The sequence below is a fragment of the Puntigrus tetrazona genome, chromosome 14, assembly GCF_018831695.1.
Source record: "Puntigrus tetrazona isolate hp1 chromosome 14, ASM1883169v1, whole genome shotgun sequence".
NCBI classification, from domain to species: Eukaryota; Metazoa; Chordata; class Actinopteri; order Cypriniformes; family Cyprinidae; genus Puntigrus; species Puntigrus tetrazona.
This window is the reverse complement of record NC_056712.1, coordinates 13,356,852-13,376,547: the sequence shown is the minus strand read 5'-3', so window position 1 is coordinate 13,376,547 and position 19,696 is coordinate 13,356,852. Positions and strand designations below refer to the sequence as shown.

The 19,696-nt window shown below is 37.8% G+C and overlaps 3 protein-coding genes across 3 annotated transcripts; 1 reads left to right on the top strand and 2 right to left on the bottom strand.

Moving 5' to 3' along the window:
- Positions 1-34: 34 nt before the first annotated feature.
- Positions 35-10,931, top strand: zgc:154054 (Alpha-1,3-mannosyl-glycoprotein 4-beta-N-acetylglucosaminyltransferase B-like). The gene is made up of 16 exons (XM_043257308.1): positions 35-174; positions 277-421; positions 1,405-1,557; positions 1,629-1,760; positions 2,355-2,488; positions 2,954-3,000; positions 3,097-3,210; positions 3,286-3,361; positions 3,449-3,563; positions 4,656-4,786; positions 4,898-5,005; positions 6,246-6,439; positions 7,430-7,508; positions 8,405-8,480; positions 9,593-9,705; positions 10,586-10,931. The coding sequence occupies exons 2-16, from the start codon at positions 337-339 to the stop codon at positions 10,601-10,603; spliced, it is 1,575 nt and encodes a 524-aa protein (XP_043113243.1). The 5' UTR covers positions 35-174; positions 277-336; the 3' UTR covers positions 10,604-10,931.
- Positions 10,932-11,996: 1,065 nt separating this feature from the next.
- Positions 11,997-14,247, bottom strand: scocb (short coiled-coil protein b). Its single transcript, XM_043257312.1, has 4 exons — positions 14,141-14,247; positions 13,641-13,744; positions 12,932-13,012; positions 11,997-12,837 (listed from the first exon to the last, which is right to left on the bottom strand). Exons 2-4 carry the CDS (start codon positions 13,657-13,659, stop codon positions 12,695-12,697), a joined length of 243 nt encoding a protein of 80 aa, XP_043113247.1. The 5' UTR covers positions 13,660-13,744; positions 14,141-14,247; the 3' UTR covers positions 11,997-12,694.
- A 530-nt stretch (positions 14,248-14,777) lies between these two features.
- si:dkeyp-121d2.7 (zinc finger protein 154) lies at positions 14,778-19,496 on the bottom strand. The gene is made up of 4 exons (XM_043256503.1): positions 18,667-19,496; positions 18,276-18,460; positions 17,287-17,383; positions 14,778-16,303 (listed from the first exon to the last, which is right to left on the bottom strand). Exons 1-4 carry the CDS (start codon positions 18,959-18,961, stop codon positions 15,426-15,428), a joined length of 1,455 nt encoding a protein of 484 aa, XP_043112438.1. The 5' UTR covers positions 18,962-19,496; the 3' UTR covers positions 14,778-15,425.
- Between the last annotated feature and the right edge of the window lie 200 nt (positions 19,497-19,696).

Sequence of the window (19,696 nt, the reverse complement as noted above, 5' to 3'; positions counted from 1 at the left end):
GGGGGTTAACGTGACAGACGTTTAAAGGCAGCGTGTGAAAACGAGAACTACACAAACGTCGCCCGGATGAATATTCATGAGCCGGACAGGTGGAGGATGTGAGCTGCTCGTGCGGCATCAACACTTCAGAGGACAGATTCCGTTCAGGTCGCGCTGCTGGTCCGCTTTGAGAAAGTAGGATGCGTTTCACAAGGATTTTCGTCAAATTGTGACTTCCCCCCCGATTTATCCAGAAGTCGGAAAAGCAGCAACTAACCTTTCTTGTTGTATCTTGAGGATTTCGCCTTCTTTTCAATGGTGTACGAGTAGTCCGGTATTTCTGTCGACTGAGATGAGATGAGGTCCTGGCATGGCAAACTTTTCTTCTTCGCGGGTTGTGTGTGTGTGTTGATGTTAACCTCGTGGCACATATCAAAGTCAGGTGAGTGTGATCAGCCTGCGAGGATTACCTATCACATCCGATTGGTTATTTGGAGTTTATTCAGAGTTTTCTTGGTTTTAGTGTCTGACCTGATATTTTGAACTTGAAGGAGTTGTTGATAGATGAATTTTTGAGAGATTTTATGACATGACACGTTTAGTTAGTTAGTTCTTTAGTTAGTAGTTTAGTTGTAAACCTGTCAGACGTTCAATGTAAACTTTCCATACACCAAACAAACTGGTATTTCAGGAATCATTTCTATTTGTGTGGCCCTGGACCACCAAACCTGTCTTAAGCAGCATCAATGGAAATCTTATTCATTATTTTACTTAATTATTTTAAAGTATTTGACTAAAAAGTGTCATTAAAATGTGTACATCAAGCGGAATACATAATTATTCATTGATGCATTTGCATCCTTTGTTTTAGAATAGGACAGTATTTGGCCAAGATGCAACCGCTTGAATTTTATTATGCAAATAAATTAAAATATTTAATTGTTTCGAACAAAGTTCTTTTTAGCCGTGCGTGCTAATCAGATAACAGGTTTTTAATTAAATATAAATTGATAATGTTGACCCATACATGGCCATTGTCACAAATATATCCATGCAACTTTTGACTGGTTTTGTGGTCCAGGATCGCATATTAGCCTATATTATATGGTATTATAAAGGTAACAGGAATTAGATGAAATCATATGCCAAACAAGAATGTAAACAAGACAAAGAGGAACTTCTGCAGGTCATCAACAGAGAAGAGTACTATATTATATCTATGCATGTATAAATTGCACCATATGCACATTTCCATTGTAAGTTTCTCTAAGAACCATGACTTTCCCTTTTTTCAAACTAATCATTTTAGAACATTTTTTTTCTGTGGTGATAAACGTTATGCCACAAACGCTGTTGCAAGGCTTAACTTGACTTGAAACGTCCCTTTAATTCACACGAACTGTTGACTGGCACTCTGTGTTTCAGATAACTTGCCGTCACAGCTGCATTTGGTCTATGAGAGGTTACTTCGGGCAGAACAACGAGGGGAGGTCTTATCACAAGAGCTGCTTAAAGTTCTCGGTCAACTTAAAAACCACAGCATCGTTACATCGAACCTCACAGTCAGCAACTCCTCCGGTGAGTCCACGCTCATTTTTTTAGCATATTCATGTCTGTAGAGTTACTCAGTATTTTACCTGCCGTTTTAGCTTCACTAGAAGAGAGGGTCAGCTGGCGCTTGTTGCCTTCGCAGCCTAATGCCCACATCTACTTGCCTCACCTGAAGGAGCATGAGGACAGTCTGAAACCCATCGTTCATCTGGGGCAGCGACGCACTGGAGGTGTGTCTCCCGTTATCATTTTTTTGTGATTTGTGCAGTCACAATGTTTGCAATGTAGCAAAATCTGATTTAAACATACTTGTCGTAAGTAACATTGATGTCTTACCGAGTTAAAGTGTAACTTTGCAGAAGCTAAGATCTCAATCTCTGATCCACAAAATGTAACCACAAGCAAAGATATCAATTTTACATTTGCATACTGGATTCTAATTGGCCTTCCTTTCTATACCTCTTTGCATACAAAATGTGCCCCTTTTCTTTTGTGTGTCTCTTAAATCCCCTACAGCTGCTGTTACACAATATAGTTTATTCTTTAGCATCACAATTTCAGCATCATTTATTTGAAAGCCTATACTTAACCCCTAAAAGCCCCTTCTCTGAAACATTTGCACTATTCTTTTGCCAGCAAATCTTGCATGATATATTGTTTTACGATTTGTTTAATTTTTGAATTAAATATTAATTCTGAATTCTATTTGAATGTTTTTCTTACTTTGCTTGTTTTATAGTTTCTTATGTTGTTATACACACACAGTCACAACAATACAGTCACCATAGGAAGACAAGCTGACACAGTTTTAACTGTTTATGCAGTGTCTCTGGTGTTAGGAGTACCAACTGTGCACAGGCAGAAACAGAGTTATCTAGTGAACACACTCCAGTCTCTACTATATGACCTTTCAACTGCAGAGAGGAAAGATATTGTCATTGTAGTCTTTGTTGCTGAGGTAACCATTTACTCCTGCTCTTTGTTCTCATATCTCTCTCTGTTTTTACTGCTCTTGTATGGTTGCATCAAATTTATTGCTCTGTATCAGTTCATTCCTTGATTCTTTCCTGTCGAGCCTTTGTTTGAATGTTTTCTTGACCTTGAACTTTTGGCCTTACGGTGATCGACCTTTTCTTCTTGATCTTAAACTTTATCCCAGTCAATACACCTAAAAGTAATTTACAATATACACTACCAATAAAACGTTTGGAATCAGTACGATTTATGTATTCCTGTGATGCCAAATCTTGTTTACATAAAGTTTTCCGTCTAATTATGCATAATAATAGTAATTACAACAGTAAGTACATGTGTAACAAGGACACCTTAAAATAAAGCGTAACCAAAAAATCGTAATGATCCCAAACTTTTTAACGATAGTGGTCCTTATTATTTTCAATGATAAGTATTTTCATTCTTTCAGACAAATACAACATTTGTGAATGCAGTTGTAGAGAGTGTACAGACCAAGTGAGTGTTACATTATTTACTCCCCTGCTTCACGAGAGATGCTTCAGTGTTTTTTTTAAGCTCGCTGTGCACATAACTGTATTTGATTCTGTGTAGTCTCCCAGATGCCGTCAGTACTGGAATAATAGAGGTGATCTCTCCATCTCCTCACTATTACCCAGACTTTAGTACCCTGAAGGAAACTTTTGGAGACCCCAAGGAGCGAGTCAGGTGAGAGATTCGTTTCTTGTGCACATGCAACTTGAAATAGAAGGTGTCTTAAATTGCGACGTTTACTGATCATAGATGGAGGACCAAGCAGAACCTTGACTACAGTTTCCTCATGCTGTATGCGCAGTCTAAGGGCACATACTACGTCCAGGTAATGCCGAAGACACTGCCATACAACTCATTGTTAGCTCTATGTTTCATCGCCTTTATAAGTCTGAGTCTGTGCGTTATGTTTCAGCTTGAGGATGATATTGTAGCAAAGCAAGGATTCTTTGCGTCCATGAAAATATACATAGAACAGGTGCTTTCCGAGGAGTGGCTTTTCTTGGAGTTTTCCCAGCTGGGATTTATCGGTCAGTGTTTTGTCCTTTTCCACTCGTTGATGCCCTGTCTTTTTCTAACCTCTTATTCTCTCCATTTCCGTTTGGTCGGTTGTTTCTTTTGCCTGCTGTTTTGTTATTTGTACACCTAGAGCAGTTCTTCATTCTTAATCTTGCCATCTCAGGTGTGCATGCAAATTTATTGTCTTTATATTTACAGTAGCTAGTGTTCTGATGTTTCACAACACCGGTAGTACTGGTATGACCATGGTAGGGAGTTTTCAGTCTTCTCCTCACCTTCCTTAGTTTTAAATAGCCTATTTGTGTGTTACTTTCGCTTTTAAATAGCTACAATTTGACAACAAGCAGTTGTTTGCTTTTACTTCCCTTGCTCTCCTTCAGTGGCGTGCACAGACCTTCTGTGGGGCTTCTGTACAGATTTTAAATTTAATTACCAAAAACCTTTATTGTTAATTATTATTGTTAGTGGAAATAAATTTACTTGCATTGATGGCGATAGCAGAATATTTTAATATCTTTGTATGATTTTTCTTATTATTTTCTTATTTTTATTTTTTATTATTATTCTGTTTATTAGTATTAAAAGACAATAAGACAATGAGGTTGGTAACGTGACTGAATAGCGTGCGGGAGAGAGTTTGATAAAGTGTGTGAAATATGTCTTGAACGGCCTCTCATAGTAACAGGTGTTGTGGCTTAACATCAGTATCATCAATAACACTGTCAATTACAGCAAGCCTGTAGCAATGATTTATATATATATATATATCATTTTGTTATATAAATATATATATTTTGTTATTAGCTAGTCATTGTCGAGAGGATGAGACATAAAAAGAAAGGAAGGAAATAGGAGCCCTCTTTGTTAAAAACAGAAAAGCAAATGCCTGCAGAAGCTGTGTTTATTTACATATTTGCCTTTAAAATAATTCAGTTCAGATCCTCTTGATTATTCAAATAATCAACCTGGTTTTCTCAGAGTAGCATCAGATTTCAAGGAACACTGTCAGTGTCTCACAGCTCTCATAGATACGGTTTACTATGACCAAATCTGTTTGTGTCCTAGAATGTAACTGAGTATATAATTAATTTTTCATATTTTAGGCAAGCTTTTCCGGACCTCAGATCTGCCAATGATTGTGGAGTTTTTCCTGATGTTTCACAAAGACAAGCCAGTCGATTGGCTGCTCGATCACATCCTGTGGGTTAAAGTGTGTAACCCAGAGAGAGATTTAGTAAGTTTGTGTATAATATTTACTGATTTTTGTTGGCTTGTTTGTTATTTACATGTTTGTGAGATTACTGCAAGTCATTTCATTGTTTATTTTTTATAATTCATTGCACAGAATCACTGCAATAACGAGAAGGCCCGGCTGAAGAGAACTTACAAACCCTCATTGTTTCAGCATGTTGGTTTGCATTCCTCACTGCCTGGTAAAATTCAAAACCTAAAGGTAATTCAGACTTCCTCTTCCTTATATGGAGATTTGTCATATGTACATGTACTAAAGGTCTCGTTTAAGTTAACGAAAACCAAAACTTAAACCATAAAAACGACGTTACATTAAAAAGCCAAATAAAAGAATGCTAATAAATTAAGCACTTCTTTTATTTTCAGGGGAACAAATATTTTTCGTTTAGTTTAACAAAATAAAAAAATTATAATTTAATTCAAAAACCTTTATGAAACTTCATGTCAAAAATGAAAAAAAAAAAACTAACTTAATAAAACTTTAACTTTTCAAAATGAGAATTGGCAATAAAAAACCAAAAACTATTCAAAAAATTTATAAAACTATAATGCTATATTGCGAGATGAATTTCTTGTAGAAAAGTGGCCACCTAAAATCTCCAACAGTACTGTAGGTCTGTAGGGGTAGACAACAGCTTATCTACATTGCAAACAGCACATTTACATTGTTTATATTAGCACATCTTATTTCCATAATGACTTACAAATTCGTAATAACACAACTCATGTCATTCATCTTAAAGGCGAAGTGCCTCATTTCTGGTGTATTAATGGCACCATTTTTATTATTATCCATTAATGGTGGACTTATCCAATGATATGTTATCCATTCCGCAAAGTCATCCAACCAGTGGGTTGCATGTAGCATCCTCTGAAAAATAAACAGGGAGGACTTTAATGTCCAAGATAATTACACACTTCACATTCAAAGAAGTTAAAAGTGCCGCAAAGCAAAATTCCCAATCCCAAACTGTACTCAAAAGGTCTTTATTAACAAAATGTTGAAAATCCCCAAACACAATCTCAAGACAGAAGAGCACACAGCAAATAAACGTAAACATAAGCGTGTGCTCTACAGAAAACAGAACACAAGAGAGAAGAAAGTGCCCGGAGCCTGAATGTCAGGATCTCAGGACTGAAACCAAAGTAGACAGGATTGTCAGGATCTAGACACCAAGCCTCCAACACAATACATATACAAAAAATGCAGGGCCCAGAGAACAATCCCTGAACTCTTACACTCAAACAAGGACAAAAAAGGCCAATAGAACACAGGATCCTGTCACTAAATCAACAGCTAGACCAACCAACGTCACAGGACTTTTCTTGTTCATTTCACATGATGCCTATGTAGAGCGCTCCAAATTGCCCACTTATTAGGATCTACTTTGGTTAAAAATCTGGGTATAGCGTTTTGTATCTGCATCTTTATGTGATTACAGGATAAAGACTTTGGCAATCAGTTGCTGTTCAAAAGCCACGTTAACCCACCAGCACAAGTCAGCAGCAGTCTGGAGAAATATCAGTCTCACACACTGGAGAGAGCTTACAACGGAGAAGACTTCTTTTGGGGCCTCACACCTAAAGGAGGAGATTACGTTCTCATTACGTTCACCACACCTCAAGCCATCAAAGGGTGAGACACCAGTGCAGGGTATTCCTTTGAACAGTACAAAGAGTTATCCAGAATATTTAAAATTTGTGTGACTTTATTTATTTTTGCAGAATTCAAAAATGGGATATTTTGAAAAGTGTTACCATTTTTATTCAGCGAAGAAGTTGTTTCAAATCTTTTGTGTTCTGCAAAAAGTCACACGGGCATATTTTTGGGTAACCTATCCCTTAAATCTGTTAAAGTAAACTCGATATGGCTCGTTATGTTTGGGGAAGTTTGTCTTTTTTAGCAGCCACAGCTTATAGTATGCATTGTAAATATCACTTTACATGGGTATATAAATAGAAGTAAAAACCCAGTGGCAGTGTAAATGTATCTAGCTGTCTGCTTGTGCGCTCGTCTATTAAAATGAGTTTGCCCTGCTGACAGAATGTGAACAAATGGCTTCTGTTTCAGTTCCTCTGAGCGGGACATTTTATACTGGCCATGTTTGTTTAAGAGATGAATACATGGTGACAACAATCTTTCTAAATTCCCTTTAAGCATATACATAGGAGCATAGCAAATAGCATATGCATATGTCCCCTGACAAAGTGACGTAATGAGCCCGAATTTTTCTTTAAAATGCAGCAGACTGACTCTTTGACCTGTTAAAGAAATTCCAGTGATGCAACAAAAACAATGGATTGTTTAAACTACATGCATAACTCATCTGTGGCATTAGAAACATTTCAACTTAGATAATAAAAACTGTGTTGACACCCCTGTTAATAAATAAAATAAAAAAAAAAAAACCGCATATGCTATCTAGTGGTCAAAGGTATGTTTTGCTAGCTCCTGCTCAGGACTACATTAGGACCAGCACATGAGGAGCACTAGCCATGCTTCAAAACATACCTAACCAGCATATACTGTTTTTTTTTTTTTAACATGGATATGTGTCCATACAATACAGTGAAACTTCCAGTGACTAATTTAATGTTTTTGTATTTTTATTCCACTAACTTATAGGTACTTTTTTCGATCTGGCAATATTGAGACAAATGGTGACAGGTTTTACAACACAACAGTGGAGGTGCTCCCTAATGATGTAAGTGTCATATGCCAAAAGTGATCGTATCGCTTAAAAGTGATTGATCTGTGTTCAGCAAATAAAGAGCAACAGTTAAAAAAAGGGGGTCTGTACTGTCACCTTTCAAAGATTTTTTTGGATCCTGTTTAAAAAAATCATACAGGCATTTGAATGGTAGTGTGAACCTCTGCATACAGATTACGAGGTTCTTTTGAAGAAAAACATATATAATTATTAACAGCCAAATTCCAGGTGAATGATTACAAAGTAACCATGACACCTGAAGAGAACGATTCGCCAGTCAGAAAATATATCAAGGAGAAAGAGCTCAGAGGTGACCACGCTCTCCTGTGAAACAGTGTTGATATCTTTTATTTGATTATGGCACTTGAATTGTTGGACAGTAATTCGTTCCTTCATAAAAGACGATAAGCACACAGTCTTGAAACTGACATTTTTATTTGTTGTTCATCCCGGTGCTGGTTAGTTTGCTTCATGACTTTGCTTCAATGCTTGGAATCCTTTAAATACTTCTAGATCCAAAGCTGCCTAAAAAAATGGGTGGATTCAGTTTGTGTAAATACGTTAGAATTGGCATAGCTTTAGACATTGCATTGTTTCTTAGAACATTTGTGACTACACCCTTTTCTAAGTGTGCTTTTGTGTTCATTTGCTTATCGTTATGGGGTTTCGCTCCTGTGCATGCTAGCCATCTGAACACTTCTAAGACAACAGAAAACTGACACCCCAAATCAAATGTGTGCTCTTTGTAGCGTTTGAGATCGTATTTAACTTCATCTCAAACCTGTTAGACAAGTATTTTTGTACATGCTTCCTGATATGTCTGCTTTTGTTTTGTTCTTCATTTGGACTGAAGTGTAAAGTCTTGACAGGTACATGTCTGTGTTTTACAGAACTTCGTAAAAGAGAAGGTCACAAGAGGAGAATTAACCTGCTGCAAACCCTCATCTGATGGCTTTGTTCAGATAGGTACTCAGTCATCATTGATTTCCTGTCTTTTCTGTCACTTTTTTTTGTATACGTAAAGGTGAAGTGCAATCATTTGTTTGTCATTTTAAGTATTGTAAATCTTAAAAAACTGCGATTTGATAATAGTTAATATTAGACAGTAGTTGTTAAACTAGCTGTGACGATAATCATGGTAATTACAGCAAACTCCAAAAAGAATTAGCCGGTGTTGCTTGTGCTTGTGTTTTAGGTTTGGGTATCAAAAACCGGTTCAGAACTGGTTCAGTTTTTTCCGTCAAAGAGCTGAATGACTCGTGCGACATCGCTTTCAGTAGTTCTTGAATGGCTGCATTTTTGTGGAGCGCTGAGCGTAGTGTAACAATGACAGCATGCTTCTTGAACCAGTACTAAAAGAAACCGTTTACTACCATTCAAGATTTTTTGAAAGAAATTGTTTTATTAAGAAGAACTGATCAAAAGTGTCAGTTACAGAAATAATACAAATTCTAAATAAATGTAGTTCTTTTGTACTTTTTATTCATGAAAAAAAAATCTAAACACATTTTAACTTAAATTAAGTAGTACTGTTTTTTTAATAATAATAATAATAATAATAATGATGATGATTTCTAAACAACAAATTAGTATTTTGAAATGATTTCCAAATTATCATTTGACACTAAGGAGTGGAATAATGGCTGCTGAAAATTCAGCTTTTCAATCACAGAAATAAATTATATTTTAAAATATAATAACTGTAATAATATTTCAGAATAATGGTGTTTTTATTTTGATTTCAATCAAATAAATGCAGTTTTGGTGCGCATGAGTCACCCACTAAAATGCTATTTTTTTTTTAAATAGTAAACAAGCATTACTGATTTGAGAAGTCTAATTTATCGACACATCAACCTTTATTTTATTGTATTTGTTCATGATTAGGGTTATCAGACTGCATGTACGTGTCTGTCATAAACGCACTCCCTTCGTTTTCATCTCTTTGGACAAAACAAGCTCAAATGTGGTCATGAAAAAACGTGACCATGCTTGGCCATTGTCCAGGATGTGTGCATCAAAACGTCATGCATTCTGCCCATTGAAATGGTCAGGTGGTCACAAAAGTGTTTTCTTAGGTTCTTTCAAGAATGGAGTGGCCGAAGGAGACGTGGATGGAGCATTAGGAGAAATAGCAGCCATGAGACTCCTAGTTCACTCTGATTCTGATGTCTGGGTCCTACTCAGCGAGGTGAGCCACATTCATAGCATCTATAAATAACCCTCAGAAACAGGCCTCACGTAATTGGGAAGGGCTTGAGCTAACAGTCAATTAATTCAGATAAAGCTATGCTGACATGAGTAAGCCATAGCTCACAAAAACGCTGTGAAGACCCAACCCAGTTTTGTTGAAATTTTTCCAGGGAAATACATAAAGCTAAAGTGTTTCAGTCTTAATCAAATCAAATGAGTAAGCAAGGAGGATATCATAAGGTCTCAGTATAACTAACAAAACCAGTAAACCACTCGTAGGGCTTGATAGGGTTGTTTATGTATTCTTTTTTTAAATGCCAAGTAATCATGTGAAGTATTTCGCTCCACGTGAATCATGTTATCACGTCGTTATAAATCAAGGATTTCATTGCAGTACGTTTGAGTCGATTTTCAGACTTTGTCAGAAATGGCCTCTAAACATTTCTTGCAGCCCACAATATTGCTGTTGTTTTCTCTACTAAATTTACTTGAAAATGTAAATGTGTATTTTTTAACAGTCCAACAAATGCGTGTTTTGCCTATAACCGAAAACTGAAATTGTTCAATTTTTTCAGTTAGGGAATCGAACCCAGCCGTGTTTAAAAATGAGAAGGGCCAAATGTATCTGTCATCAGAGATATCTAATTTGAATATGATTTGCAAAATTCTTGGAAATTGATTCGCAGCAGGTTATTTCAATAGATGCCATTAAGGTGCCCTCACTGTGTCGTAGCCATTCACCATTTTATTTATATTTCTGTAAATCAAACAGCCTTGTTGTGAATCATGTAACCCACTGATCATTTTCAATAGCCTTGTTTGCAGCTGTGATACAGTGTCTAAGGTTTGCTTAAAAGTCACGTCTCTTTCTCTGGCAGATCTTTATTAAAGTTTGATGAGCCGAGGAGAGAAGAGAAATTCGATCTGCATGGTAACATGTAATACCGCCTGCTGTGGACAACAGCGCATGCTGCTGGTCTGTAAAGGATCTTCCCTGTCATTGCTGTGTGCCATCTTGAGGTGCGTCGTAATACTGAATTACAGGATGCAACCAAACAAATGTTTACACTGTTGTTTATTGAGGTCCATGAATGTTTTGATTTATTCATTTTTTCTAATTTTATTTAAATTATTGTTGCAAAAAAGGACCACGCATATGACGATGTTTCATATTATACCGAATGATTGAAATATTTGACTGTCAATAAATATCGATAATACCAACTTATGGTATCATTATGTGTTCGTTCCTGCTCATATCATATTCTATTTTTAGTTTTTCATCCCTAGCATCAAGTGGAATTAAACACTTAAATTAGGTTCACACTTTGGTTTTGGGAGTCCCCAACAATAGAGACATGTATGCAAGGTCAAAAACACTTTCATTGTCTTTTAATATGCATTTATTTTTACTTTATTTGCTCAACGAATGCCAAACTGTTTGCTAAGTGATTAACTTCTGCGGTGATTGGTGGGTTTAATTTTTAATTTCATCCTGCCTGTAAAGCCTAACAAAGCAGGGTTGTTGAGCGCTGCTGCTTTGTGCACGCCGTTTTTAGGAAAACCGCTCTAAAAGCAGCTCCTGGTGGCAAAGAGTGAATCTGCATTTTTATTCAGACCAATGCAAAAATACCAACGAGTGTGTAGGAAATACGCTAATGTTTCACGTTGACATCAACATGAAACCGCTTGAGATTAATTTTAATTTATATTTAATTTATATTAACGCCTAATATCAATGATGAAGAGTCGACTCTTTCTTTTGAGAGACAATAACTTTATACACTTTTACATTTAAAGATTTAAATCTAAGTATTTTAGGTTAAAGGTAATTTTCAAAAATTCTAAACTTAATTTAACTTTAATAATAATAATAATAATAATAAGTCAGATAATCCCACCCAGTGCTACTGTATCAGACTTGATTACGTAATGTTCACCCTTGCTAAGAATATAAACCTACCTATGAATCAAGCCAGAAAAGGAAATGTTTAACATGAAAATGTACACATTTCAGCTAAGTCCGGGTATGCATGCTTAAACACTAGTTGATTTGTCCTTCCGAACACCTTTGGTAACCCTGCGAAAGAGGGAGACACACATTCAGATGCATGTTCACAATTTAAAGCAAGGACGGAGGAGGAGAAGGCAACGCTACTCTATGAGACTCAGTCCCTCACTCCTCTGACGAGAACTCGGTCGTACGTGTAGACTTGAATCCCAGATGAAGTGAGGCGACTGAACGAGAAGCGAACCACCACAGGGGCCTAAAGACTCACTCACAGCACAGCAAATTATATTAGTTTTAATTAAAACAGGCATTTGCGATGCCACACGACGGTAAGAGTCTACACATTCAAACACAACAAATACTTTTAACATATTCAGAGGCACAGATGTGACGCATGCCAGAGAACTCCCTTCTGTTGATAGCACCAAGAAAAGGGTCTAAATTTCATTCCCTGATCAGAATGGCCTGAAATGTTTTCTCTCAACTTGAGTATAATCAGTGCTGATACAAACAAACAGCTCAGCGGGAGAGAGCAACTGTCATGGCATCACAGCCGTACCCTCATCTAGAAAGCAAAATATATGAAATGAAATACAAAATACATATTACATTTGTAATCAATTATCAATTTGCTTAGCGAGACAAAACTATTCAATATATTACAAATAATATTTGTGTCGCACCCTGTCTAAACAAATACAAAAAAAAAAAAAAAATACAAAACAACATATAAAGTCTTAGTTTAACACCTTAATGTCTTTAAAAATAATTTAGTGTAATATGCTTAACAAAGTTGTTTAAGATGTAACGTTAAAGAACATCAATACTGAATTTAAATAAATGTAAACATTTACAATTTGAGTGGCATTAGGATTAAAGGAATCCTAGTGGAAAGTTTAAATGAGTTGATATGGCAATGGTTTATCTGCGTGGGGTTGCCGTCTACACGAGGGATTATGGGAGAGAGGATGCTCTCTTACTTCCTTTTGCTCTTGGAGTCAGTGGTCTGAAACACGCTTGATGCTGACATGAGGTTCTCAATGTACTGCCCAAGAACCTGATTCTCTGATTTTAACTTCAAATTTTCTTCTTTTACTGCGTCCACCCGAGCTGAGAGATCTATCAAAACAAAAAAAGAGAAAGACAGAAATGAATGTTGAAGACCCCAGCACCGGTTACACTATGCTGGTAACGGAAAGTGTTGGTCACTTACCCTCAAGAGTATTCTGCAACTCAAGGACCTGGTTTATAAGTCTGGTCTTCTCCTCCAACTCCACCTGATTTTCTATGTCACCTGGAGGATGAACTTAAAATTACACACTTTGCAGTTTTGGAGTGAATGAAAAAAGTATGCTTATTATTAATAAAAAAAAAAGAAATAAATAAAGCTGGAAAAGGCTTACGTTCAGATAATAAGACATTATGCATTTATTTGTCTTGTTGTTTATTTGCTTAACTGCTGATTGAACATAGCAAAATGTTTAGCTATATTATGTATTAATTTAATTAAAATGTTATATACACATATACATACATATATATATATATATATATATATATATATATATATATATATATATATATATATATATATATATATATGTGTGTGTGTGTATGTATGTGTATTGCTAAAATCAAGCATTGAAATTAGTTATAAGAAAATTTAAATGTAAAATTGCTATTGAATTTAAATGCCCGGTAAATATGTGTGTGTGAGCATTTATAGAACGTATGTACCTGTATACATATTTGTAGATTGTTTGTCGGTGTAGGAATGTGTGTATATAGTTTGTTTGTACGTGTTGCGTTATTGAAATTTGTTACATATAAATGTATTGAGATCTCTACGATGCAGTGCTGTCCATTCCAGAATATTATGCAACTGAATCTTGCTGTAGATGAATCCATTCAGTGTCTCTCACCATCCATGTCAGAGTTCATGGCGAAATACTCGTCTGCTGTTTTGAAATGCAGGGCTGCGACTCTTGTGAACCCACCTCGGGATGAGGGCAAGGCCTGACGGACACTGGGAAAACAGACACGGAGAGGCTTTCATTCATAACGTGGAGTCTTCTTCGGTGGTGCTGCAATGCTAGGCGCTACATCTTTGACTAAATAGCATGCGCGTTGTAACAGTTACAGTGCATTGTGGTTGTGCAGCTTATGTAATATGACAGTATTGTGTAATTGCGTAGATGGCCTAAGTACGCCAAATAACGCGCAAAATAGTTTGATGTCTCATCGTAAAACATCTGCTAACGTTAACGCACTCAGTTTAGCTGCCGTTAGCCGACACACAGCTGATGAGGTAAACAAACCAATACACTGCCCGCTGCAGTCCAAACTAAAACCCAGTTCACGTCCTTCGCTTAAATATACACGCGTGCAAATCAACAAAATAAGAATAAACCGTGTAACTTACATCCAAACCTTTGCACTGTGAAACTGAACCGGCAGAAGAGATCCCACAGCACCACGGCGGAGACTTCTGTAGTCTGACGTCGGGGATCATCTGTTAACCCTTTACACCCCACAAAGGAAATTTATGTTGTGTTACACATTTAATTGCACTCCTAAACGACTCGTAACATTTTTCACCTAAAATAAATACTTGAATGTGTGACCTCAGCAAATAATTCAAAGAAAGCTATGAGATCACTTAACACTTTTGCACTAGATTGGTCCACTTATCCGTTGTTCGTTGCGGGTTTTTTTTATTTTGTTGTCATTTTTATGTCATTTCAATGAATCTGTTGAACTGGTGCGGAACCGGTTTTGAGACTGCGTTTTCTAAAAAGCATCAAGAGCAGCTCTGAACTGAACTGAAGGATTTGTTCATTTCTTTTGTTGAATCAGTCCGAACGTATTAATAATTAACATTAAATCCACTGAGAATTACAGAACGCCTTTCATAGTTGATTTACAAACGCCTCAATTATCTCCGTATGATAATAGCCAATACAGTTTTGCTGAGAACTTTAAATCCAAATTATAAGAGTGCAATTTTAAAATTCGGTTTATCACAAACATATAAGGTATAAAGACAAGCTCTTACAGTATGCATCTGGAAGGGATTTATTAACAATATTACATATTGTTCAATACAGTATGAAATCACTGAGTAAATAGAATACAACATGACAAAAAAATCAATTCTCATCACAACAAATATTTCACTTCTGTTTTGCATAAAAAAAGGAGTGAAAACAACACGTGAGAGGAACCGCGTTTAGAGCGGTGTTATGAGAGGAAAAAGATTCCTAAGAATGCATGAATAAGCATTCTATTTGTTATTAATAAGAAACAACAAGCTTCTATAAATGTCTTTGTTCACAAAAATATTTCACAGCCTGTTATAAGGAGCCTGACATAACAAAAATAGAGTTATCTGCGAGACAGACTTAGAATTAAAACAGAAGTGATTAATATGCTGATATATATTCACCGGGAATAATGAGTAGACGGTTTCTAAATAATAATAAATAGGAAATTCCCCTTAAAATATCATTGCACTAGGTTAAAATGTGCTTTGCTTTAAAGTTATGGGTGCAGGTCAGTGATTTTAGGGTCATTAAAAGGCAGAAGCATGTGGCAAGATGCTGATAAAAGATTCAAAACTGTAAAAAGAATTATGAAGAACGAGGTCTTTTGAGTGCTGTGGGTTTCTAGTTAAGGTCTAGTAGATTCTCAAGAGCACAGATATAACATTACGTGTTGTACGGACATTGATGCTGCTTGAACTGCTCCGTATCGCTGAACGTTTGGTTGCACTGAGAGCAGTGGTGGGAGTTTCGCAGCGGCGGGAGCTTCACCATTACATCGCTAACGTGAGTGTGCTGATGGCGTTTTAGGTATTCCACTCGGCTGAAACGTTTCCCGCACGTCCCGCACTCATACGGTCGCTCGCCGGTGTGGATGCGCTGGTGCCTCTCCAGGTTCCCGAGGCGACTGAAGCTCCGGCCGCACTGAGGGCACCTGTGGGGCCGCTCGCCCGTGTGAACCAGCTGATGGCGCTCGAGGGACCGCGAGTGCGTGAAGCGTTTGCCGCAGAGTTCGCAGTGGTGCGGCTGCTCGCCCGTCTGGACGCATTCGTGGCTCTTAAGGCTCCAGGCGTGGCCGAACGCTCTCCCGCACGAGGAGCACTGATAGGGCCGCTCCTCGGCCGCGGGGCAAGAGTGCTTCATGAGGTCAGATGTGGAACTGAAGCCGCTGCCGCAGCGCGCGCAGAAGTGCAGCATGTCCCCGCTCTCTCCTCCCGACTCCTCTTCCTCTTCTTTGTTGGTAGGGGCTGATGGGAGTTGTAGTTCAGCAGGGTCTGCTCTGTGTGACGAGGATGACATTGCCTGCTGAGAGCTACATAAACCGTCTAGTCCGATGAACGCCACGCCTTCGGATCCGCACGTCTCCTGGGACGGGCTGCCCAGGCCCGACTCCGCCTCCTCGCGTTCGCGCTCCGCTTTAAGGGCCGTCTCAAGCCCGCTGAGCTCATCTCCACCGGTCATTGGTTCCTCTGACAAGGCTGGCTGCTCCTCCCACACTTCAGCAGCAGCGGATTCAGGACCAGAAGAAGCAGGGACGATTTCTCCTGCAGACAGAAATGAGATATAACAGACATAAGAAATTATAGAAATGCTTTTCAAAAGAAGTCTCTTATGTTCACAGAGGCTGTGTTTATTTGTTCAAAAATATGGTAAAAACATTGATATTTGGAAACATTATTACATTATATTGGTATTTTAAAATACTCTACTAATACATAGCAGTTCATAGTGGCCACAGCTGTCTAGCTCCCAAAAACAAGCGTTTAAAAACACAACACACAAAAACACAAGTATAAATGCAATGGCTTTGTGTGCAAAACGAAAAAAAAAATGAATTCATTGACCCTTCCAAACCTGTTGCATTTTTTGTGTGGAATATAGAAGACATTTTTAGGAATACTATTAACCAAATGGTTTTCTGTTATATAATAAGAGAATTTTTATTTTTTGTGTTAACTATCGCTTTAGTGTACAATTAGTCACTTTTTTGTAACCTGACATTTGTGTGTCCAATATACTGTTAATTACCTTTGAATTGTTACCACCAGATCCATTTTGTGTTCTCAGACGTTAAAAAATACTGGATTAAAATGATAATTTATTCCCCAAGCAATTCAATTCTTAATTTCTTGTTTCTCTAGTGGTAGTTGAGGGTCAGTTAGACTATATTTTAATTAGATTCATCAGTATTAAATTATTGTTTACATCTATCTATCTATCTATATATATATATATATATATATATATGCCTAATGTGAATTGTCAAATATATATATGCCTAATGTAATGCGAGTGTATGCTGCAAACACAGCTTCCCTACGAGGATAAATAAAATACTGAACTTGAATTTATGATAAAACCGTAACGTTTTCAAAATTACTCCTTGCGTTTCACTGATAAAAATAACACGAAGCTGAGGAACTAATGACAGAACTGTGTTCAAGTTAACTATTCCTTGAACTGTTCACGCTCACAATCACAAAGAAATTATTAGCCGTTTTCCTGAACAAAGCACTGCAGTGCTCACCGTGGGTGGGACTGGGGGAGGGAGGGCTGGTTTCAGTTTGGTTCATCTGTAGAGCCTCTTGCAACAGCCTCAGGGAGTCTGATCTGTAGCCTTCCACCTTTATCCATCATCCCACAGAAGCAGAAAGAACGAGAACATAGGGTGTGAAATAAATTCTCTTTGCTAACAATAAAATATGTATCTTAAAACAGATAATACGCATTTAGACAGACCTGGGGTGATAGTAAAATTATGCTGAATAGGTGCTATTTTTCAACATATAAAGGAGATTTATTTTGACTGACAGGTTAAGTAGGTAAGATCATGTGAGTTTCTGAAAACTTGTGAAGTGAGCAACTAAATTATAAAATGCATTGACACTGGTAACTAGCACACTAGGACATGGATATGTGGAAAAATGACCTCTTAAAGGTATAAAATAAAAATTAATTCACAATAAAAATTGAATAAAAAATTCAAAGAAATTCATCAATAAAAATTGATTCACTTGTCTTCCATTATTCACTCTCTAGTTGTTATTGAAAATATTTTAAAGAAAGTAGATAATCAAACAGTTCATTGTCGCCAATTTACAAACAAATGTTTGGTTACCCGTATTCTACCCATAATAATTTTCTTCAGTGTTCAGCAAAAGAAAGAAATTAGCAAAGGTTTAGAACAACATAGGTTTTTTGCTCATTTCTTTCTTTTGCTGAACACTGAAGAAAATTGAAAATTGAAGAAGTAAATTGGTTGATAAACAATGACAGAATTTCTAATTTTAGGTGAAAAATCCCTTTAAATAAATGTCAATATTAGAGAGAAAGACGACAAAAAAAGTGAACTGTAGTTAGTATAATTCTTGGTACAGTTTCTTCACGCGTAAAATCGACCAAATACACTTTCACTTTCAAAGGTTTCTTTCTTTTTTAGGTTCTTGTCATGTCCACAGCCCTCTCCATCTCCTCCGCTCCCTGCAGCGGTTTCCTCACATCTGATTGGCTACTCACCTCCTCTTTAATGCCGGCCACCTCCTTCCTCTCCCCGGAGACGCACATCCTTTCCTCCTCCTCTTCCCCACCTCCACCTCCTCCAGTCGGCAGATGGACGCGGAACACGTCCCTCCTCTCATCCCTCACTCCTCCAGTCCCCTCCTCCCACGCATCAGCACTCCACTCCTTCCCCTGCTTGCCTCCTGAGAGAGAAAGATGGGAGGGGGAGAGAGGAGAGAGGAGAGCAGGAGGGGGGGAGGGAGGAATGCAAAAGAGGAGGAGAGGAAGGAGAAAGAAACCTGAGAACTGAGGAGCAGGTCGCCATTACGGTTTCCCACTCAAAGGCGCGACAAACGCGCGATACAACAACGGCCTCGCGCAACGAATGCGAGATGGCGAGCGCGCTTACTTTGGAGATCCGTTCTGCGCGCTTTGCGCACGGTGTCATCCGCGCCAAGCAGACCGGCCGCGCGCCGACCGGCCGCCCAGCCCATGCCGTATTTGCGTTCGTTTCTCAGTTTATTCTCAGTCAGCCTCAGTCTCAGTTTCAGCGCTTCGTTCTCTTTTCTGTTCAGCGAGATTTCCACCAGGTAGTCGTTCACCGTGTCCTGGAAGAGTTTGGTGATCTCGCACACTGATGCGCGGACCAAACTGTCCATGACAGCGGTCAGGTGCGCTTGAAAGGTCTTGACCGATTCCGCCATGGTCTCACTAGTTTTCAGTTGCACAAATAATAAATAAAGTTTCGTCCAATAAAATGATGGTGTCACGCCATATATCAGCACCAGTCACACTTCATGGTTCTACGCATCCGCTTTGCAATAACAACCATTTATTTAATTGCGCATATGGTTATAATAATATGACATCAACTACGGCAACGGCTGTCACCCGAAGTAACCCAACTTTGTACACAGGCAACGGAACGGACCCTGTTCCTCTATGTGCTCTAGCTTTAAGCTCGCGACCACACAAATCAAACCCTTAAAAGATGAAATTCCACTCCAGATGACAGCACAAACATGCTCGACGGCTAAAAAATATCCGTGCTCATGATTTGGGAGGGTTTATGCGCCATCAGCGGCACAGTTTCACCGAGTCGCGACCACCCCTCTCAACTCAAGAGGTTTTAATTCTCGCCTACAATATTATTTCCGGATGTCGAGTTCTGCGCATGTGCGCAGCTACCGTAATTACCCGAAAAACTGGTCCTAGAGAGGGCTTGACTAGCTAGCTTTGGCTATATCCTGCTGGTAGATTTATAATAATAATAATAATAATAATATTATTATTATTATTATTATTATTATTATTATATTAATATTATCCATACAAAATAAAACCTGTTGGAAAAAAAATAACCTATTTACCTTTTGATGATAAATGCTGTGCATTAATATAGAGACAAACATTGAGCAGAATTCTGAAAATATATTATG